The sequence below is a fragment of the Archocentrus centrarchus genome, chromosome 12 (assembly GCF_007364275.1).
Source record: "Archocentrus centrarchus isolate MPI-CPG fArcCen1 chromosome 12, fArcCen1, whole genome shotgun sequence".
Taxonomy (NCBI): Eukaryota; Metazoa; Chordata; class Actinopteri; order Cichliformes; family Cichlidae; genus Archocentrus; species Archocentrus centrarchus.
The window spans coordinates 3,959,281-3,982,798 of record NC_044357.1 but is presented as its reverse complement, the minus strand read 5'-3'; the positions used below and the strand labels follow the sequence as shown (position 1 = coordinate 3,982,798).

General features: G+C 40.4%; 3 protein-coding genes across 6 annotated transcripts in view; 2 read left to right on the top strand and 1 right to left on the bottom strand.

Annotated features, from left to right (window-relative positions):
• Positions 1-275: 275 nt before the first annotated feature.
• On the bottom strand, positions 276-10,711 carry sgtb (small glutamine rich tetratricopeptide repeat co-chaperone beta). Of its 2 annotated transcripts, none has more exons than XM_030742893.1 (12): positions 10,611-10,711; positions 7,800-7,912; positions 7,395-7,498; positions 7,190-7,265; positions 5,433-5,532; positions 5,097-5,201; positions 4,868-5,006; positions 4,692-4,754; positions 4,232-4,269; positions 4,052-4,135; positions 1,192-1,312; positions 276-1,114 (listed from the first exon to the last, which is right to left on the bottom strand). In XM_030742893.1, exons 2-11 carry the CDS (start codon positions 7,897-7,899, stop codon positions 1,201-1,203), a joined length of 921 nt encoding a protein of 306 aa, XP_030598753.1. In that variant the 5' UTR covers positions 7,900-7,912; positions 10,611-10,711; the 3' UTR covers positions 276-1,114; positions 1,192-1,200. The 2 variants fall into 2 exon arrangements, with proteins under 2 accessions (XP_030598753.1, XP_030598752.1); XM_030742892.1 differs by having other exon boundaries at positions 276-1,087.
• nln (neurolysin (metallopeptidase M3 family)) lies at positions 10,651-18,269 on the top strand. Of its 2 annotated transcripts, none has more exons than XM_030742891.1 (13): positions 10,651-10,744; positions 11,346-11,596; positions 12,012-12,160; positions 12,563-12,667; positions 12,880-12,982; positions 13,065-13,225; positions 14,881-15,016; positions 15,860-16,226; positions 16,309-16,510; positions 16,610-16,796; positions 16,884-17,012; positions 17,155-17,291; positions 17,418-18,269. In XM_030742891.1, exons 2-13 carry the CDS (start codon positions 11,368-11,370, stop codon positions 17,559-17,561), a joined length of 2,049 nt encoding a protein of 682 aa, XP_030598751.1. In that variant the 5' UTR covers positions 10,651-10,744; positions 11,346-11,367; the 3' UTR covers positions 17,562-18,269. The 2 variants fall into 2 exon arrangements, with proteins under 2 accessions (XP_030598751.1, XP_030598750.1); XM_030742890.1 differs by lacking the exon at positions 10,651-10,744 and adding an exon at positions 10,755-10,885.
• Positions 18,270-18,849: 580 nt separating this feature from the next.
• Positions 18,850-23,518, top strand: part of erbin (erbb2 interacting protein) — a 54,010-nt gene continuing 49,341 nt past the window's right edge. The window contains exon 1 of one of the 2 annotated variants that reach the window (XM_030742173.1): positions 18,850-19,586. The gene's annotated coding sequence lies outside the window, so the exon portion shown is untranslated. The remainder of the gene's footprint in view (positions 19,587-23,518) is intronic. The other variant, XM_030742172.1, reaches the window with a different exon arrangement.

Below are 23,518 nucleotides of genomic sequence, written 5' to 3'. Positions count from 1 at the left end.
CTTCGTGCTGTCTGTTGGCTTTCGTTAAAACTCTTACAGGGACAGACATGGATATTTATTGACTACCATTGAGGGTTTTAACCTTACTGTGTTAAATTGAAATTTTTAAATATGTTTTTAATATGTTGATTCAGGTGGGCTAACAGGCTGCTTTGGAAGAGATGTCACATTTAATTTTAAAAATTCCCTCAATTATCCGCAAGATCATGATGTCAGACTGAACATTAAACAATGACTTTCTCATATAATAATGACACAAAGACAAAGATGAGAAGTTCAGTTTCAAGACATTTATTTATATGGTTTAGACAAAACAATGTGCATCCCTAGCATACCTGTGTTTCCATAAAGCATCTGATCTCAAATACCAGATTCAAGAGCATGCAAAAATGAATATGAATATGCTGTAAGTAGTTAAGCAGAAATTAAAAAGGCTTAAAGTTAGGATGTTTATTTTAGCTAAAGTGCTGTAACAACATAATGCAGGCTGCAAACACTGGTATACAATTACACGGTTGTCTTAATTAAGTAGTACTCACTGGAAAGCACTGATGTGAGTCCCTGGAATGAATGGTGTTTATCACCTAATAAGTACAGTGTATTCTGTCTACAAAAATAATACTAAAGAAATAATATAAACCCCATGTGTATTAGTATGCGAAAAAGCTCAAATGTTCCCTGCAATGCTGTAAAAGTACATTCCTCTCTAACCCTCCATTTATTATGACTTGACAGAAGGAACCCCTAAAATCACGACATGAAGAGAGCGGTCGTCTCAGCACATAAAAAACACGATCTCTGAAGGATGGAAACAAGCTCTGAAGAAAGAAGTTAATCATGTTCTGTCAGTAGGCTGAATGCGTTCTTGGCTCTTTTTTATGGTCAGGTTTGTACATGTTTTAATGTAGATGTGTGGGATGCTTCATTTCATGGTCCAATCTCCAGGCTCTCATCTCTGCACTCCAAAGCCTTTAGTCACAGTAAAGTGCCTAAAACCCCATCCTTGTCTCTTTGTTCCAGCTATGCCGGGGCTCTGACTTTAAGAAATGGGTGTAGAGATTGTGATCGCGCCATATGGTTGCCCTTCCTTGAAAGAAAAAAAAAAATCACGAGGCTGAAATAAAAACATTACATGTTAATACAAATATAATCCAAGCTTTCAAAAAAGGTAGCTACATATTAAGTAAATACCTGACTAGATCATGAGTGTTCCTCAGCGCTGCCGCTAAAGGAGCGGCTTCGGATGTGGTTCCTTAGCTGCTCAATCAGCTCCGGGTTCTGCTGCTGGATCTGCTGGGCAAACTGTTGTCCCCTGAGAGAAAGGTAACGAGAACAAAGCAGGATGATGAATATATCTGTTTCTAACACACAGCCAAAAAAAGCACTGTCTAGCAGGGCAAAAGACACCCGTCACACTGTATTAACCCTGTTTGTTGTCACACGAAAAACAAAGATTTAATAATTATGTGACCTTGACCTCCAGGATCTGATCTCTGCACGTCTCGATATGGAGAATAATCATGTAAGGTTTTATCAAAATCCTTCAAACCATTTTTTAGATATGAAGTGGACATGAAAAAAAACCTCAACATTATTGTAGTTAATTTAAACTAAAACTGAAAACAAAATTTTAGTTAACTTTCGACTTTTGAAAAAAATTCAAACTGAAATGATTGTGAACTTGTAAAACTAACTCAAAATATAAATATGTTTTAAATATGTCCCACACTGCTTCAATAATGTTAAGGTCTGAGCTCTGGGGAGGCCAATCCATGACTTCAATCCAGGTATCATTTTACTGCATTCGCCGTGTGTTTGGGATCATTGTCATGCTGAAAAATGAAGCTGCTGCTGATCAGACGCTTTCCAGATAGAAGTGCAGATACATTTATGTGTTCATAATTCTATCAATTTTGGCAAGATTCCCAACACCACTGCCTGAAATGCAGCTCTGAACCATAACAGAGCCTCCACCGTGTTTTACAGATGGCCGTGAAACATGGTGACTTGAACCAAAAATTTCAAATTTGGATTCATCACTCCATCAGACCTGTTGCCACTGATTTTCAGTCCAGTTCTGGTGTAATTTGGCTTAACTCAGCTTTTTCTCTGTTCCCTTCCTTAAGAATGGCTTCGTGACCGCCATCCTAGCATTGATCCATTCTAATGAGGCTTTGGTGAACAGTGGATCAACTGAAGGGTCAGAATCATCTCTCAGGTTCTGTGTCAGGTCTTTGCTGCATTGTTCTTCCTGTTTCTTAAGGACATGACTTTCAGATACTGTTCATCTGCTGTAAATGGGTTGTTTTAGGACCGCCTCTTCTTCTTTTGTCCTCCACTTGTCCAGATTCCTTAAATTCTCAAAAAAATATGTTGTGTTCAAATTTTTCAACATAGGATTGAAATGTAGAGTACTCATTTTGATGTTAAAAATAAATTCTTAACTCCAAAAACCCCCCATCAAACTGGGACAAGGGGATGGGCCGTCGTGGTGCCGGCATGATCAGCAAAATGTGAAGTCAACCCCATTCTCACCCAGGTTCAGTAACCTCTCCCCAGCGTTCCCTTGTTCACCAACGCTGGTGTGCACAAACAGTGCAAGATGCATTAAACCTAATGCCGCTAGGATCGAGTCCGGACCAGTTGGAACGTGGCAAACATGGCTGCTTGTGTGAGAGGTCGGTCGATGCATCCCGGACGGAAAAGGTAAGAAGCTATGAATTTGTGTGGAGAAGTTGAATGGTCTATTTAAGATTGCAATAACTTGTCCTTTGTTTTGTCATATTTGTCAAAGTTTGATGACTAGCTATGCAAGCACATGAAAACTAAATGAGGACCACTAACACCAAAAGCAAGAGGATCGCAAGTCTCTCTGGTTGGATAGCAGGTAACAGGGTGCAGACCACTACCAGTGGAGGGAGGTGTAGAGCATGCAGATGCTGTGAAGACTACAACATCTAAACCTAGTGAGTGGCAGACTGCCTTCCAACCCACCAAGAAACGAGAAACTGGCTTTAATATTAAAACTTTTAAAGTTTCGTGCATTTATCAGTAAAGAGACGTTTTTTTTCTTGAAGTCAAAAATTTTAAAAATTAAAATTACTTTTAAGAAAGTTAGAATTCACAGGCTAGTGGGAACCCTGTTTTAAGGAAATGCTGCACATCATACCGAGGTATGCAAAGATTTCAGCTAATAGGGAAGCAGCTTGTTGGTGCAAAAATGCTATTTTATGCCTCTTATTTTTGGCATTTTTCATAGATTCAGCTAAAGAAATTGGAACAAATTATGTGTTTTTCATGACATGATACAAATTACAGACACAACGCTGGTTCAACTCCCCTGAGTTAGGTGCCTTTTTAATGCTTGAATTATTCATGGGTCCAGCAGTCCTTTGAAAAGGCTCCTTGGAAGTAAAATATAAATAATTGAGGGCTGGCCTGAGACTTTTGCACAGTACTGAAGTAGAGATACATGTGAAAAACAACACACAGCTTCTGACGCTGAATTTCCAGAGATAAAATATCATCAAAAGTTGCCCATTGCTGTCTGTCAGTTTTGATGGTAACTGCACAACTGTGATTTAAAATCCTTTCCATCATTGAAAATCTGCAAACAGGCACTATAACGTCCTCAGGAGAGGACAACAGAGATAAAATATTACATGCAATATTGAGAAAACTGTGCACTATAGTATTGTTTCAGAAACGTTGTAATAATTCATGGGACAGTTTGGAGAATTTGCTGCTTAGTTGTGTCCTTGCCAAGAGTTAGATCAATACTTACAGAATACAGTAAAAACCACTATACAGTAACAAATCCTGCTTAAATCCTCTCTACAGCTCACAAATAAACACATTATATCCTGTTTGCTGAATCTGCTCAACACTAAATGTGTAACGGTTTGCCTGGAGAATCATATAGCACATGACTCTACACCAAGCCGCAACATAAAGAGTTTTTACACAAGAAATTGCTACATGTTCCAGTATAAATTACACAAATAATGCTATAATTAAGCAATGCTTTTAATGTTTAATTCAGCGTACTTACGCTTCAATCAAGCTGGAAATGTCTGAGAGTCCTCCTACTCCTGCTGCAGGGCCTCCTACTGCATTAGACATCATTCCTGACATGCTGAGCACAGTGACGCAGTCGTTCAGTTTAAGCTGGAACTCATTTTGAAACTACACTTGAATGCTGAAATAAATGAGAAACACAGATTCGACTTACAGCTGCTGTACCTGTTGGTTCTGCATCACACTGGCAGCCTGGAAAGAGAAATGAAGATGAAATCTTAAACTCTTGTTTCTCTCAAATGTAATAAAACGGGGGATTTATTTTTTTTAATCACACTGACAACTTTGTAAGAAGAACAATCTATCATCTAGCGCTGTGGGGCGGTGAGTGCGCACACACAGCTATTGGATTTAGATGTGTCTTGTCTTTGTTGCTGCAATAAAATCCTAGCGTGCTTGGAAAAAAAACAAAAAACAAAAACATTCTCAGCCTTACAGATATTCCCATGTGTCACAGTTTAATGAGCAACGTCTCAAGGTTTCATTTCCACCAGACAATTACTGTGGTTGGTTAACAGGCCAACTATCACTCATGGGACTAATCCAGGAAAACATAAAAACAATGCTTAAGGGTCCTGAATGGCAGTTGTGCCTATAAGGAGTCATGCTCTCACCATGCTGATGAAGGCTGGGTTGTTGATTAAACTCGCCATGTCAAATCCCAGTCCAGCTGCTATCTGTGGCAGGCGTGTAAACAACAGTCCAATAAGAAAATCTAAACTTTAACTGAAAAGACTTTGTGTTACACATGTGGAAAGGGTTCAAAGGAAGAGGCTTGTTTGCCACTCACAGGGCTGGTTGCTTCTTTCTGCTTCTGCTCTGCGATTTTCAGGTTGGATTTGTACGTGTCATTCTCAGGGTCTAACACCAAAGCTTTTTTGAAGTAGGTAATTGCCTCTGGATACTTGTTCATAGCTGTCAGAGCCAACCTGAAACCACAGTGGAAACAGACAGGAGTCATTTTTGGAAAGCAAGTCGCGGTTTATTTAAAATGACTTGTTAATAGTAAATGAACCAACCCCATCCTCCCGTATGCTTTGCTGTAGGTAGGATCAATCCCAATGGCTCTCTCGCAATCACTAGTTGCTTCGGTATAATTCCCCAGTTTACTGTGCGCTGCAGCCCTGCAAAGTATTAAATCAGTCCGCTGCCTAATGTTTGTGTTCATACATCTAATGAAAAAGGGAGGGACTCAGTCTGCTAGCACTGTCTTGAACAGTTCAAACATTACATCATGCTCAGCTCTGCTTTGTTTGCCTACTGTCTGCCGGCGAACGCAGATCTGCAAAACTACAATTAAAGTGCAATATTAAGTGCAAAACAGTAGCAGCATAAAGTAGCACTTCGGTAAATACCTGTTGCAGTAGTACACAGCATTTCTTAGGTCCAGATCAATGGCCTTTGTGTAGCACTCCACTGCACTCCTGTAGTTCTCCTCCTTCATGTGATTGTTTCCTAAAGAAACACAATGTTGTTATGAGATCAAGCCAAAGTTAGCTTAGGATTAGTCATTCTGAGACATTGGCTTGCATGACTGATTCAGTCAATCTTCTGAAAAAATAGGATAACAATTCAGCTTTAGGGTGATAAATTATAATGTATATAGGGTATCTAATACCTCAGGGCTATAATAAATACTAAATAACAACCAAAAAAACTGAAACATATAGCTACAGTATACTGGCCTACTGGTGCCACTGTTTAAGGTCACAGGCCAAGGGTGTTTAAAATGAATACTAACAAAATGTAGGGATGCTACTTTAACTTGATTAGCTCTTCTTACAAGCGCTCTTAAATGATCCACTACAGAAACACACCTTTTATTTGTTATTTTGCACAATTTTAGCATATGCTGGTATAAATCACACATAACATTAACATTACAAATATTGGTTACCTCCTCTGTCAGACTGTATTTTAACACAGTAAATTTTGTGTTGTTTAAAAAAAGATTTTAATGTAATGAGTCTTGAAAAGCTGTTTTAGCTCCTGCCCCCCTCCCTTTAAGGAAGCTTTCTTCTGATTGGCTGCCCTCGTAACAAAAGAGTTACAAAGAGAGTTACTTCTGAAATTCTACGGTGTGACTTATGTCGTAACCGTGCACCTCCACAGAAATGTAACTATGCATCACGTCAATGCAGCCCCAAACATCTGTAACTGGCCGGTTTGGTAGAATTGTTTCCGCATAAGCAATTCCACCTGCTTCTTCTTCTGCAGACATTTTTCAAATTGACTGGAAGAGAATGGCTCAACTCAAAGACAGAAACCCTACTGCCAACTAATGTTTGGGTGGCAATACTGCAGAGTAACGCAGGGCCACGAAGCACAATTATAGACGGTGGCAATGATACTTGCACAAGCTACATCGTTGGCATACATTCAATACAGAGGTATAGATTAAGCTTTAGTGGGTGGGGCTTTCCTGTGTGCAGCCAGAGCTGCGTGCAAGAGATATCCATCCTATCATACAAAGCTAAGAGGAGAAAAACTGTCTGAAACAGAGTGTCTGGATTTTGGCTCACAGAGACTTCTTGTACATAATATGCTGATCTCTTAATTTGAAACTGGCCTTTTTAATATGAACATCTATCATTGGAATAGTATATGTATGACAGATAATAAGGAAAATCAAAATTAGATCCAAATGCATTTGAGAAACATCACTTGAACTCACAGTACTACATAATCACTTATATCTTGACAAATAGAATTGAGACTAACCATCGTGCCTCCAATGATGATAAATGCAATCAATGCCATCCCCACCCACAACTTGACAGCATAATTCAATTAAACCTTCAAAACCCTGTGGATGAATTTGCCAGAAAGCAACAGCATACAAAAAGAGGCAGACGTTCAGGGCTTATTTCAAACTTTGTCCATGTTTAATATGAGCATCAAAATAGTAATAATAATAATAAATTTATGATACAAAATAAGGGAATGCATATATGTCCAGTTCAAAGTGCTGTTGACTGTACTGTTCTCTACCAGAACAGATGCAAAACATTTAGTGTAGAAGCTCACTGTATTTCATTACCTGAAGTTCCAAATGCTGCACATGGTGGCAGATGTAGCTAATGTAATTAGAACTGAAGTGTTTTTAAATTACCTTCATTCTTAAGCTGCTCTGCTCGTTCGATGTCTTCAGGTGATGGGGAGCTCTCCGGTATGGTTAGGTTGTCATTCTGTGCAAATGTAAAACAGAAACGTCACAACACATGAGACACTTTGACTTGACAAAAAAACCACAAACACAGGTGTAATTAAGTCAGCAAATTTGTATATTACAGTATTGTACAGTGTGTAGTACTCACCTTGAGCAGGGCATTGAGGAATATCTCTCTAAGTGGCTGTGGCACTGCAAGATGACAGTCACTGGAGCTGATTTTGAAGGTAGTCTCCAGGCACTGTATTGCAACTGCAGTGGAGAATCAGCCAAAAAATTTGAGTTAACCAGATAATCATGTTGAGTCAGAACTGTACGCTCAGAGCAAGTAATTTTAATCACCCTCTCCAACACCATAGACACTACTTATCAAACCTTGATTTTAGTCAAGTTTATTCTTATTACCTTGATAATTCTTAGCTTACTATCAAGACACGAGCATGCTGTATGTACAGTATGAGCAGATTTATTCTGAAATGGGCCAGATGAGGCAGGGTGCCCAGTGTCTGCAAAGGCATTTTCCAAAGCATAAGTGCACAGTGAGTCGACCTACCTTCGAGGCTTTCCTGTTCATCAGAATTCAAAGTACCGCAATGTGTTTGATCTCGTAGGAACTGCACAATAGAGAATGCGAGGCGCTTCTCCACTGCCATTTTTACCTAGAAACTGGTAGGCACAAGAAGGAGTTCGGAATCAAATGGTAAGAAACCCACTCAGTGGTGACTGAATTATTAATTCACAAGGTGCCACTTCATAATAAATGTGACAAACACATGCTTAAATAATGCATAACCAATATATAACTCAGGATGAAATAATGTAATTATGGTGATTTAATCAAACTCAGATGTGACGTGACAGTACAATTAGAAAAAGACTGAAAAAGTATGACTTGTGTGGACGGGTTGCCAGGACAAATCTTCTCTCTACAAAGGACATGGCAGCATGGCTTAGCTTTACAAAGCTGCATGTGAACAACCCACAAAACCTCTGGGACTATGTCCTTCAGACAGATGAGACTAAAGTGGTGTCGTTTGGCCATAATGCAGAGTGCCATGTTTGGTGAAAGCCAACCATGGTGTATTAGCACAAACACCTCTTACCAACTGTCTGTCGGGGGGGGTGATGATTCGGGCTTGTTTTATTTTATCTATTGGGCCAAAAGTCCTCCACAAAGATGTGGGAGACTGATACAGCAATCAGCCAGTTTTACTGAGTGATACTGTTCTCCCACAAGTATATATGCATTAGTGTACAACGTAATGCAGAAAAAGATGCACGGAGTATTATGTTATCATAGTGTGTCCAGCAGAATGACTTCAATTTCATTGTTTACAATGGTCTCCGCTCTGTCTGCGGCACATGTAGCAGAGCAAACTGTGAATCAAGCTGTGGCTCCATTATAAGCTTCAGTCAAGATTATTAAATTGTCAGAACATTAACAAAGAATGACCCATTCCTTCATCCAGTTCAATTTAACTTTTACCTGTATGTCATTATCCTAAGGACATATTGATGTTATTTTTTTTAACCCTTAAAAATCAATATTGGCATTGGCCCAAAAAAATCCACTTAACGGTCTGTCTCTATTCAAAGTGGGTTACAAAGAAGCTGACTGAGGCAGTAGGTTTTTGGTGCTTGTAATATATACATTTAATTTTCATTCAGTAATGCATTCGTTTTATGCCGTTACACAGATTTCTTGTTTTTGTGCAAAATCTCTCAAATTAGAAACATTCTTTTTCAGAGTGACGCTGAAAAGCTAATTCATGCATTTATTGCTTCTAGGCTAGACTATTGTAATTCATTACTCTCAGGTTGCCCTAAAAGCTCCCTGAAAAGCCTTTCGCTGATTGAAAATGCTGCAGCGAGTACTGACAGGGACTAGAAAGAGAGCGCATATTTCTCCCATATTGGCTTCCTGTTAAATCCAGAGTTTTTAAAAGTAGAATGGGAGGCAGAGCCTTCAGCTTTCAGGCCCCTCTTCTGTGGAACCAGCTCCCAGTTTGGATTTGAGAGGCAGACACCCTCTCTATTTTTAAGATTAAGCTTAAAACATTCCTTTATGATCAAGAATATAGTTGGGGCTGGATCAGGTGACCCCAAATGCTCCCTTAGTTACACTGTAATAGGCCTAGGCTGCTGGGGGGAGGGGGGGGGGGGGGTCCCATGATGCACTGAATATTTTTTCTTCACCCACTTCTTTTCGCTCTCTGTATATTTATACACCGCTCTGCATTTAATCATTAGTTATTATTAATGTCTGGCTCTCTTTCACAGTGTGTCTTTTATATTGTCTCCCTCCCCTCACCCCCAACCAGTTGCAGCAGATGGCTAGTTTCTTCCAGTTAAAAGGGAGTTTTTTCCTTCCCACTATCCCACAAGTGTTTGCTCATAGGGGTTCGTCTAATTGTTTGGGTTTCTCTGTATTACTGTAGGGTCTTTACCGTACAATTTAAAGCGCCTTGAGGTCACTGTTGCTGTGATTTGGCACTGTATAAATAAAAATTAGAGTGTTTAGAAGAGGCTGAGCTAGTAGCTATGATCTAGTTTTAAACCTGGGCTGGACTACTACTCAAATGGGCAAAAAAGCCCCAGGTTTCGTGTGTGCCAATAGTTATCCTAGCGCATTTGTTACAGAAACTGTAGCACCAAAGTAGGCAAACCATGCATTTAAATAGTAAAACTACTCCAACTACAAAGTTGCACTACAAATAATAATGGGGATCGACTGTTACTTGCCATTTTCTTCCTATAACAAAAAAGCCTGGCTCCAGTTAAAGGCTTCCTACTGCTTTTTCTAAGACTGAGGCAGCTCAAAAATATTGTGGTGAAACTGGGGCAAAAAAAAATGGCCACAGATTTCCCAGGGAATGATGCTGCAGACACAAACATTGCCTCATACGTCTATCACGTGCTGAAACCACGCGTTACGTTGATTTCAGCCTGGCGAGCACAGCTACTCCTCCCTGTGTGTGTGTTGACACACGTAAACGCAGCGATGCAGAAGCTGTGATGTAACAGCATAATGGGTGAGGTGTTTCCGTTCATTGCACTGACTTTTTATGCATTTATTAAAGTGCACCGCTAAAAAAAAAAAAAAGGAGACTAATGTAACCAGTGCTGCCGGCAGGTGTTTGTCGTTTTAAGGAAAGCGACACCCTGACCGTCCGGACAAACAAGGCTCGCGCGCTGCTTGTGTGATGCTGGGCTAAAACAATCACAGCCATTTGCCAAAAATATAAAAATAAAAAACAAGAAAACAAGGCAAAGGTCAGCCTCGGAGCCCAACAAACACCACGAAGCCATTTTAAAAATAACATTGCATCAAAGGATGCTATTCAGCGTGCCCCCGCCCACCTACCTGAGCTCTTATCCAGCTTGTCTGCTGCTACCGCATCATGAGGGGCTCGCGTCGGATCGATGGCGTCCTCCTCCCCGGCGCCTGCGCGTTGACAGCGGAAATAAGCGGTTCCCACACGAGAAAGAGAGAGAGAGGTACCGGCCGGGCTTGTCTGGGGGAATTGCAGGGACTGACATACAGTAAGAGAGGAAGAAACTTTTTGTGTTGTTTTTGCTGGAGAAAAAAAACGCTGGCATGTATGTGCTAACAGCTATAGTCTGCCGAGCACGTTTCAGGTACGCTTCAACACAAAAGTGCACTGAAGAAAAGCTGTTTTTTACGCATATGCGATAGAGCAGTGGATTTACGTTCAACAGCTCCAAAATTCCCCCAATTGCGGTGTCTTCTCTTTACACGCGCACCTGTTCACAGTTAAAAATATATTTGAGTGACAGGTGACAGCTCCTGCTTCCTGGCACTTTAAAGATAACTGAGCTGTTTTGTAAGTTTTGGCCGCTTGACAGTTATTCCACACTTTTATGAACTTATTTTAAAAGGCTTCCGCTCGCAGTGCCATGGCATGAAACTCTACACTGATAGGGGCAGCGGGCGGATTGCAGAGCACGTTTTGAGGGTGTCCATGAAGTTACTGCTTATATTAATACCACCTGTTCGAGCTGATTCAATTCTTGACGATGGAGCAGTAGAAAAGAGTGTACTTTTTTTGAGGAGATAAAATGTCCAATTTTCTTACAGGGTCTCTAAACCTCTCCTGAGAATGACCATCCCTGGTGGCGCTGGTCTGTCTGCCAGAGACTGCTCTCAGGCAGGACATGTAAGGAGCACTCTGAGGTGGGACCTGTCTCCAGATGAGATCAGGACCATGACAGACAGCTTGATTGCCAGAGTAAAGACGGTCTATGATGACGTTGGATCTCTAAACATAGAAAATGTCTCTGTTGAAAACACCCTGAAGGCTTTGGCTAATGCTAAGATGGATTATGCATGTAAGTCTTCTGGCGTATTCGGGTTTACTGTTACATGAAGACACCAAACCCAACAATGTTTGAATCCCACTAATGAGTATACACTAGCTAATATATATTAATATATATATTAATAAATTTAATTTAATTTAATCTAATTCCAGGAGAACTGGATTAGGACATTATCCTTAGTTGCTTTTTCTTACCTGTAGCAAACAGCAGGACATAGTCCACTTTAGACACTGGAAATGCTCCATTTGGTACAGGCATGACACGATACTTACTTGCTTCACCACGCTATTACCTTTTTCCTCTATTCCCCCCATGCACACTGTCAGATATCACATGGATTTCGCATCAGGGTGCTGGCTGTTATATTAATATTAAATATTCTGCTATCCTTGTAACTTTCACTGTGTTTGCTCTGTTCTCTTAGCATCACACCACTTCCTCGCCTTCCCTCAGTATGTTTGTCCTTCTAAGGAGCTTCGGGCAGCGAGCACCGAGGCAGACAAGAAACTGTCTGAGTTCGATGTGGAGATAAGCATGCGGGAAGATGTGTTCAGACAAATTACTGCCTTGCAGGTACTCCTCGTGCCACTTTCACTTGAAGTGAAGTGAGGATTTATGTAAAAACTGGCACCTTTATGAGGCCTCTAGTGCAGGAAGATAATGATGTGTTAAAGCAGTCTTAATCGTAAAATGCTAATGTGTGAAGATTGGATGCATTTATGCCAGTTAAGCCAATGTTAAACTATTTTCACACTTCATGTCAGCCAGAGGCCAACAGATGATAGAAGCTCAAGGACTACTGGTTCTTATTAGCATGGGAACGAAATGTAATCTCATCTAATCGGTGGCAGCCGGTGCCATATGTTATTTCATGCTGTACTGGCATGCAACATAAATAGGTGAATAAATTTAACAGAATGGCCTCTATTCTTCCTACATGAAAATATGTTTGGTTTTATGATTGTGTTTTGACAGAATAAACAGCGAGACAACCTTTCAGCTGAAGAAAAGAGATTCCTAGACAGACTTGTTACATTAGGCCAGAGGAAAGGATTGCACCTGTCCAAAGATATACAGGAGGTAATGTAATGTGTGATCAGATTTTTAATACTGCAGTCATTTAGTGAAGTTGGAGGTTAAAGGAGTTTAATTCCAGATCAGTGTTTCATAATTGAAGGGAAGAAGCAAGCAAATGGAATCACATAGAATCTGCCTGTAATGCTTTGCTAATCTTATAACATAGTAACAACATTTCTGTAATTTTTTTTTCCTGCTGTGTCCTCTCTCCTAAGGAAATAAAAAGAACTTCCAAGCTCATCAGTGAGCTCGCCATTGAGTTTAACAAGAATCTGAATGAGGACAGAACATTTCTTATTCTTACCGAGCATGAATTAGGTGAGCTTATTTTTCTGAAACTCTGCCCAAAGAGCCATACTTTAACCATTTTCACTTACGCTGTTACACTGTTCTTGCTCAGGTGGGCTAGCTGATGGTTTTCTCAATGGACTGGATAAGACTGCTGAAGGACGGTATAAAGTGACACTCGAATATCCCCATTACTATCCCCTGATGAAGCGGTGTCACAATCCTGAAACCAGGAGAAAGCTGGAAATGGCTTTTAACAGCAGGTGTAAAGAGGTAACTGCAGGCTGATGATTAATTTGTATATCCTAAATTTTAACAACCATAAGTCGAGTTCATGTTGGACAGCTCTGGATGAATACACAGTTCTGCAGTTCTCTTTGAAGAAATTTGAAAACGCGTGTGCATATTTTGGCATTTTTGACAGCAGATGAGTGGAAGATATTAGGAGCAGCCGCGGTAATCTGTGACATAAAAAGCTGCAGGGCCTGATGCTGTTTGAGTAATCACTCCTACCATTGGCACAATCAAATTGTATTGCTCTCGATTATGGGATTATGGAAATATATGCAAAAAAAAATAGTTTTTTGTTTGTATAGCTGCACTGCTAACATATCTACAAGTTGCAAAGCAAGGTTGCAACTGCACACGTCTTTGTCATTACAGAACAGCATAATCAGCAATAATGTGTTCATTCTAACATTTTATCTCCCTGACTAATATTTATCAGTGCTGCGTTTTTACTCCGTCAACCCCAGATGATCTCGCGCTCTCTGACCCTGTGTGCGAGGAACACGGGCAGCTGTCTTTCAGCTGCTGCACAGTGAAAGACAGCTGCCCCTGTTCCTGTCAGAACAGCTGAGCTGCACCTTGGTATTGTTTCTTTTCTTTCTTTTTTTTTTTTGGTGTGTGTGTGTGTGTGTGTGTGTGTGCGCATGCGTGTGCATACGTGCTGTATCCATGCATATGTGAGGAAATGCATGTGATCTTTCTCAAAACAAAAGTGGTGAACTTGACTCGTTATGAGAGAGAATTTTTTTTTTAGAATAAGTCACCAGCAAAATGCACCTCAGTGAAAGCCAACATCCAGACAGCTAAACGAGGATAAAGAGACTAGCAGAAACCAAACCAGGCAGTGTGGTGATTTTGATGGCACCCCCACTCTCAACAAAGTCACCAGAGTCCAAAAATCACAGCACAGCATGGTGATAAGAACTGAAGTGGCTGCAACCTACATTAAAAGCCAAGAAGTAGTGGACACCTGTGTGCCAAGGCAGAAACATGCAGGAAGGTCTTACCCCAGGGGCGGGGTGGGCACAACACGGGCCAGCAATTATTTCTACAAGTGTCTGAAACTCTAGTGTTTTGATGATAGTGGTGGAGAGCACTATTGGTCCAAAATTTCCCATTGTAGTTTAGTTGGGTTTGCACTGCAAAGTCTAAAGCACTTGGTTTCATGATAGGATAAAGGTGATCACTCATAACAAATTTGTGTTGAGTTGCAGTTAGCCTTCCTTCTAAGGGGATTTAGAAAAAGTTGGATATATGCCGATATTCAATAGCATGGTTGGATCAAAATATAGCAGATATGAGGACAGATCTAAGGTAAGATCTGTACACCTACCAGCTCCCATATGTGCATGCCATGCCAAGCAAAATGCCCCCCCCCACAGCGTTACAGAGTCACCAGATCCCCTCATCATAAGGGTCAAGGGTTTAAGTTTTTCCTTTAATTTGTCACCTGCTTGTATGTCTGAATGACAGATCGCTGTCACTTTTACAGATTAACGAAGCTGGTGAAACCACATATTACTGCCAGTTATCAAATGTGTCGTGGAATCAACTAAGGCTGAAAACACAAAACATTACCATTCATTTTAATAAGCCTAATTAGATTCTTTAACTGATCTGCATTTCTGTTTTTTTCCCAGGTAAACACGGCAATCTTAGAAGAGCTGATACAACTGCGGGCAAAGGTTGCAGACTTACTTGGTTACAGTAGCCATGCTGACTATGTGCTGGAGATTAACATGGCTAAAAATGCAAGCAACGTGTGTGACTTTCTGGGTATGTCCTCTTTGACATCTGACCTCGCCGGCACACATGCAAACATTCTCTGTCATTTAAGATGAGCACTCACACCATCTGATAACTGCCTTGCAGGAGGAAGATAAACTCAATGAATGGGTGCGCAACAATACATTCTTCTTGTATGTAGTAGAGCATGCAGAAATTTATGGCCAGGATTGGCTGGGATTACTTTCAAATGTAATTACACATTACATGGACTTTTAATAATTAGTAGTGTAATCCATTGGCTATAATCTGAATACTTTAGGATTGGTTGCGCATTATACTAACAAAAACGATTCTATATTTTTTAGCCACCTCCACACATTTTTCTGTCAGATCCAAAGATGAAAATCCAACAAAGGAAAAGACATGACTGTATATATACACAGAGGGAAGAAAAAAGGTTAAAGCACAGGAGACACAAGGAACAGCAATTAACACAATAAAAACAGGAAGTAGAAACAAGGAAGACAAGGGAACTAACACAGACAAAAGAGAGAGAGAGAGAAAGACAAGGAAACAGTGGGGGATACTAGGGAATGAAGAACATTAGAAATGAGTTAATACCACTGATTATCTTGAAAGGTGGAAGTATATATATAATCAATACGTATATAATGAATTACATGTGCTTGTTACTAGTTTATGGCTCATGAAGGCAGGTGTGTTCTAGATGGATGGATGGGATGACATGAGATTACATTTATTGAGTGTTCAAAGGGAGTTAGATTGATTTGGGCTTTAGAAGAAGACAAGAAAAAAGGCAACGCACGTTTAAACAAAAATACACACTTCACATTCTGACCAAGAAGGTCTTTTTTTTTTCTGGCTTTGCAGATAATTTCTATGAAACACTGAAACCCATTGGAGTCAAAGAGAGGAAATACATCCTTGCACTGAAGAAGAGGGAGTGCTTGATGAAGGGCTACCAGTTTGACGGGAAGATCAATGCCTGGGACTTGCTCTACTACATGAATCAAGTGGAGCAGCGCAAGTTTGCTGTGGACAAGGACAAACTAATCGAGTATTTCCCACTTGATGTGGTGACAGAAGGACTGTTTGGTATCTACCAGGAGCTGCTGGGTCTCACATTCACAGAGGTGGAAGAGGCTCACGTGTGGCATGAAAATGTCAAGCTGTACTCAGCCCGGGACACTGAAACAGGGGAGGAGATTGGTCAGTTCTACCTGGACCTGCATCCAAGGTAAGATGAGATTCTGTGTTTCATGTCTATGAGGTTTGAACTCGCTTACTTAGACTTCAACCTGACTGCGACGTTTAACCAGGGAAGGAAAATATGGCCACGCGGGTTGCTTTGGGCTCCAGCCTGGCTGCACAGGACCCGATGGAAAGCGCAGGCTGCCGGTTGCGGCCATGGTTGCTAACTTCACTAAGCCTGGGAAAGGTTGTCCCTCTCTCCTCCAACACCATGAAGTGGAGACCTATTTTCATGAGTTTGGTCATGTCATGCATGAAATCTGCTCTAAGGTAGGCCGCTTAGATTCAGTCAGGAATTTAATTTTTATTTGGAATAAATTTTTTATTTGCATACTGTGTGTTTATAGCTTTTCTCTGTGTATGCATCAGACCACTTTTTCAGAATTCAGTGGAACTCTGGTGGAGACGGACTTCGTGGAGGTGCCGTCTCAAATGCTTGAGAACTGGGTTTGGGAAAAGGAGCCTCTAAGAAAAATGTCCCGTCACTACAAAGATGGAAGCCCCATCCCAGATGAGCTGCTTGACAAACTGATTGCCTCCAGAGTAGCTAACACTGGTCAGACACTTAAACTTTGCATCAAAAAATAAAAGTGTCTGTAATATTTCTGTGTAAGTAAAGAGTCTGTTGATGTGTTCACTTCAGGGCTTATGAACCTACGTCAGGTGGTCCTTAGTAAGGTGGATCAGTCACTTCACACCACCTCGTGTGCAGATACAGCTGAGGTGTTTGCAAAGCACTGCCAGGACATCCTGGGTATTCCTGCTACACCGGGTCAGTTGTAGGCCTTTCTATCAGTGATTTAAATTTTTTAATAAACAGCCCGCTGTGGATGTCCGTGGTTTGTTTCTAGTTTTCAAATTTTTCTTTTTGGATTCTCTGTTAATGATTTGTAACAAAGATTTGCTCTGTGCAGGTACCAACATGACAGCCAGTTTTAGCCACTTGGCTGGAGGATATGATGGTCAGTACTATAGCTATCTATGGAGCGAGGTCTACTCCATGGACATTTTCTTCAGTCGTTTCAAAAAGGAAGGCATTATGAATCCAAAGGTTGGTTTGCTGGATTAACATTTCATTGTAGTGGCATGTCTTATTTTCCTAGAAAATGTCTTTATACGGGTGAGTGTGTCCAAACATTTGACTGGTACTGAATGTGCATTTGTGCCCTAAACACAGGTTGGAAAAGAGTACCGAAGGGTGATACTGGAAGCTGGCGGCTCCGTGGATGGAATGGACATGGTGAAAACCTTCCTCGGACGTGCACCGTGCCAGGATGCCTTCTTCCAATGCAAAGGGCTGATTAAGTTGCAAGAAACATAAATGGAGTTTGATGTGGTCTTAAACTGGTTTTGTCATTATTATCTGGATGCTTAAAGTGTATTATTACTGTCTCCAGGGTTTTGTACAAGAGTTTCATCTGTCTTTGTTTAAATGTACAGTAGATCATGGCATCACTGTGTCTTATAGCACAGCAGCTTTTTTAAATCATCCTAGCAGAGGTGGTACTAAAACAATAAAGAATGGATATTTCTCTATATTTAAGTAACTCAATAATCTGGCATCCACAGCAGACCTTTTTTGCATAGCAGACATTTTGGCTTGTCATGGCAGGAAAATCACATGGGAAATAAATATGGTTAATGGTTCCTTTTAATGGCAGCAGGCTAGACTGCACAATACCAGGACACTGAGACTGCTCACTTAAATGAAATGTTGTTTTTAATGTTCCTAATTAAGCACATGCGCTTTTCTTGCTATGACAAGCCAAAATGTCTGCTGTGCAAAAGGTCTATGTCAGAAACAAAGTAGCTGAATGGAATTCAGACATCATTCATTTCATTATTTTTTCATTATTTATACCTGCACTTCTCCTGCTGTGACATGTCTGCTACTGCTTTTGGAGCATCATTGCCTTTCCTTCGTCAAGGCTAAGGTAGAATGTCTATTAAGTAGTGATCAGATATTATGTCAAGGCTACAGAAAGAGTAGCACAAAGCTTTATTTACAGAAACATAAGCATAGGAACTCATATACACTTACTGGCTTTAAAATATATAGTCTAAATTTTTCAAAAGCCTGAGGAAACCCTTAAGAGGCTGCAGTGCATCCATTTCATTCTGCTGCCATATAACATTAAAATGATCAGTTACCTAATTGTGATGGCCTGACAGCTTCATTAAACCATTTTTAGAGTTTTTAGAGGGTTGACAATGAACCATTAGACTGTTTAAGCCTGGTGAGTTGAGCACACCTGCTTTTAAGTTTCAAATATAATGGAAAAAAATCCATCCCTGAAAGGCGCTGGGCTATTTTAATGAATATTTCTTTGGGATATCTCTAAATCCCAATTTAAATTGATTAAAAAAAATATTACTTATATCATTATACTATTATTACATATTACTGTATTTCGTTTAAATTTCCAATTAGATGCAAAACCTCATACCTACACCAGATGGCGCCATTACATAAGAATGGTCAGATCTGTTGTAAAGATCGCAAACACCTTTTTTTTTCTTCTACGGGCTATGTAGATGTGTTTAGTAAAATATCTTTTCTGTCTGGTTTGTATGCGCATTTGTAGTCCGTGTGAATTTCCGATAGCTGATTTGAAAGGGAAAACAGTGTCAATAAGTCGATGCGCAGGGGAAGATAAGCGGAATGACTGGTAGTGCAGGGGAGAGATAGTGAAAGCATCGTCCCTGGGGCTCGGTGAGGCTGGAAAGGCGACTTCTGGCGGACGGCTTTCCGCATGTAGGCACGGAGGTCGCAGAGAAGACACTCGCCGCTTCGTGCTGTGTACCCCAGCAACCTCAGCGCAGCTTCCCTCGAGTCTGTAGACCTATTCTTGTAGTAAAAGAGCAAAGACCGGGGAAATTATGAGTGAAAACATCTGGGCGCGGCGCACTTTAAAGGAAAAGGTTTCGCTCTGCCGGAGGTCGTTCGCATTTTTGCCTTTTGTATTTCCTTGCTGAATGTCGTGGACATTTTGGATTTTTTTTTTAATGTTCCGTGTCTGTAAATCATATCATTTAAGGACCTTCGTCGTCGGTTAGTTTGCCTGAGCCAAAAGGCAGCACCTTTGTGTCTCAAAACAACTAAGAGCGACGACATTAAAGTTGAGGGCGGCTGCTGAGGAGAATGTACACACTGGGCCAGCTTCGAGTTGCTCTTTAAGTAGGCAATATCAGCTAGCCGCTAACACTAGCCAAACCCAATTGAACTACCGTGAAGCAAATCTGTGAACCCAGCTAATGCCCACTTCTCGAGCCATTGTTTGGGTACTAACAGCCTGCACATAACCTGGGCATCATTAAATGAGACGCTGACTCTACAATAACTCAGGTAAGTCTCTTTGTTTGCGCAACTTGTCGCTTCTGTCTGCGGGGCCCCCATACAACATGCTAACATAATTGCTAGCTGCACCGTAGCGTAGCATCGCTGAGGTCCCAATCTGAGGTTGTCCGACTTTGAAGTCTCACATTAATGCAACTATGGAACTATAAGTTAATACAATCTTGAGGGTTGGTAGCTTAGTAATGCCTGTGACGGCACTTGTGGTTTAAAACAACAGGTTTTGGACTGTATCGAGAGACTGGGACAGCTGTATGTGTGTGTGTTTTCGGAAGGTTTCGCATCAGCAGCTGTATGCTGCTGCTGCTGCCCCTTTGTAATGTCGCTCACTCGGCTCTAATTTATTCGCAAAAGGCATGGTAGTACATTTAAAGCTGTCGGGCTGTACGTTTTACTATTATTCCTAAAATCAGCCATGATAACAGCTGCACCACAGCAGTAGCACTCGCATCTTTTGTTGCACCTACACAGTCTGGGACGGATTAGTGCGCTCTACATATCAGCATATTGGCGTTTTCATTTTCTCACCGCTTCACTAATCAGATTACTGTCCTCAGTTAACTCCATTGTAATTTAATCCCGTTAAGATCTGGGATAAATTCAGGACTATTCTGGGGAATTTTAGGAGGTCCGTCCTTGCCCGTCGACTTGTTTTTAGTGTTCGCCAGTCATTTCTCTGGGAAAGGGGATGCAGCCAGGAGGAGTCTCAGGACACCATCAAGACAACGTTTAGGTATAAATAACAGCAAGCCTGCTGTCCCAGTTTTGTTTGTAAGCTGCCTGAATTAAATCCGCGAGTGTTTTGTGGTTTTAAAGAATAAGTGTCATATTCTTACTAGAAGCTAATAGACTGTACAGTAAAACTGTACTGAGATGAATTTAAGATATTGATGCATCTCTGTAGGGTGTCTTAGATTTTATTACACAACAGACTATTGAACCAGGCAGGGTGTTGCCAAAGATAATATTTGAAGTAGGTTGAGATGCTAACTAGGGTTGCCATGATAGCAGATTTTCACTTCATGATTAAAGTGCTTTTAAAAATAATAATATATAAACTCAGAATGCAAGTGCATGCAGGTGTCAATGTATGTTGTAACCATAACTGTACAAAAGCATACAAGAAGAACAGTTGCAGTCATTTACAATATTATACATGCATTATTGGCACAGTGTCTTGTAATTAAAATGTTCAATATCACAGGTGTGGTCAATAGTTGGCACATGAATGTCTTCCGGGCTGCTTTAAAACTCAGTCCTTGAATTTGGTAACTAGAGGTGTCTTTCAGGTAAACAGAAACCTTATCTGGGTTGTCTTCAAAGGCCCTCCTGGCTGTAATAAAATGTAAACAAAGACTAGGCCCTATCTTCCCCTGCCTGTCATTGTTGTAGTCTCTTTTATCTACCAGCTGATAACCAGCTGTTTGTAGATGATTATTCAGGTATTTTTAATGATATTAATTGATATTATGCACTTTAGCCAGTTTCAGATTTGCCATAATTTTGGCTATTCTTCTGAAACTGTTTGTATACACTGTTTGTGGATTCTTGTGGACATATTTCCATGCATTTCCATAAGCTGTGTATTTTGTAAATGAATGACAGAAGCATGTACAGTAATCCTACATTATAGTTGAGGTATTGAAGGCCTGTCATGGCATTTCACTTATCAAGTTCCTCCTATGATCATTTACAACAGACCTTATCTTGAAGTAAAGATAAGGTTCACTGTAACAAAGGCTCTTTCCTTTGCCGTGCTTTTCTCGCACTGGTATCAAAGTAGTGTTGTTACACTTGCCCAGCATTTTGTTGTGTCACTTTGAGACAAAAACGCTTGCGAAAGTAGCGAAGCTGTGTTTCTCATCTTTATTATGCACCAGCAATGTTACTGTCTCACAATTGTTAATCCACAAATCAGTATTAATTCAATTGTGAAATTCCTTCATATCTTTATATATATGTCTAAGTTGGATATTCATTAATAAGTAACACATGTTCAAAACATTTTTATTTCTTTGAAACAACGCTAAACTGTTTTGTTTCGTGTTCTTAACGCAGTCTGGCTTACTTATGGCTGTACCATGTCAAAAGCTTTTCTTTAACATTGAGTGATCCCTCCTAAATTCTCAGTCAATGGGGTATCCGCTGAGGTGAAAGTGGCTGGATCGGCTTATCTTTTCTTTGTTTGCATCCCGTGTTGGCTGTTAAGCAAATACATAACATTGGGCTTTGAGCAAGTGTGAATGTAAGGTGTGTCTGTTCTGATGACGCTTATATCACGTAGAAAACCTCCCCCACCCCCCCACCCCCCACCCCATCTTTTAAACCTGCTTCTGGGACCATACAAGTGCTCGTTTCCTCTTCAGCAAGTCTAGCCTTGATCTGACTCGTATCCTTTTTCTACCTTTGTTGTGAGTAGGTAACATGTAGTGTGCTAGTCCAAAGAGCACATGTTCAGTGACTAACTGGCCATGTGATGTTGTCGATCGAGGATTGCAAATAGTGGAACAACCCGTGAGAAGTGTTTACCATGTTAGGAAATTAGCTAATGTTGGCTGTGACAGATTGTCCTGTGCGAATGTGGAAGAATTTATGTTCTCTCTCTAATGAATTGCTACCGGCAGGTGATTAAGTCATTGTGTTAGAAATGTGGTGTGTTGTTGGCTGAGTTGAGGTCGGGGTAAAAAAAAAAAAAAAAAAAATTCCTTTAATCTAGACTGTGTTTTTATTGGTTGTCAGAGAAGTGTCCTCACATCATCACTGTTAACCCATTTAAGGGTTTTCCTGTATTTTTTGTTCATTATTATTTTACAAGGTGACGATTAGTAGTGTAAACATGGTGAAGGCACTCTGTGCCAGTTAGACTTCAGGATCCAGTCATTGTTTGAATTAGTATTTTTGAAATATTAACAGAATCCAGTGTCAGCATGTGCAAGGATTTTACCAGTGTACTACAAGTCCACTTTACCATTTTTACACATATTAATAGCTAAAAAAATATAAAGGCATTTTTACAAAACTTACTAACGAACTTGTCTAAATTATGACTTAATGTTTTGAGCTGGTATCCATCCCCTTATGTATTCTTATCAAGGTAAATGAAACGAGGTTAAATATGCTGAAGTGTTCTCCTGCTGTTGTTTATGTTACTATACATGCTGACTATAGGAAATGTCTCTGTCTCACACCTCTCCTCCTGTGAAAGCAAAAGTACTAATACACAACTCTGCTGTTCTGAGTCACTGCACACTTAGCAGCCTGTAGGCCTAACAACTTTTGTGGTGGAAGCCCTGATGTATTCTGTGTTGAAAACAGAGTTACAAACTAGTCCAACCGGATTGCAGCATTATTAGAGTAATAGAAGTTTAACTATATGATGCTATTTATGAAGAGGTCATGGTTAGGTTGGATAAAAAAAAAGCTGAAGGGAGATTAGCAGTTTCTGGCAACTCAAAGTTTGCTGATTTAAAGACACTGACAGATGGATACACTGGTTTAAATTGGTGGATCTGAATCCACCAATCAGATGATGAAATTAAAATGAATAATGACTGGTCAGCTGTCAATTGCTTTGACCTGTGTCAGCTCAACAGCAGTCGAAGCTGCTGTGTTGATGGGCTTCTGTGTGACTGTAAACAGTTGATTCAAACTGTTTTAGTACCGTTTGTGACACTGCTAACTGCGCAGATATTTAACGAAGCATGTCTTCGTTAAAAAAGCGTCTTATTTTTTGAGCTTGATATTGAAATGAACTGACTGCGCCAAAAGCACAACTTTTGCGAATTACCCGTAAAATTAACCACACCTACGAGTGCTATTTTGGGGATTGCACTCACACACTATTTTGCCCCGTTCAGTAAATCTGACTCTAAGTGTCCTATAGCCAGAGTGTTAAATGTCACGAACGTGTTCATCTTTACTTT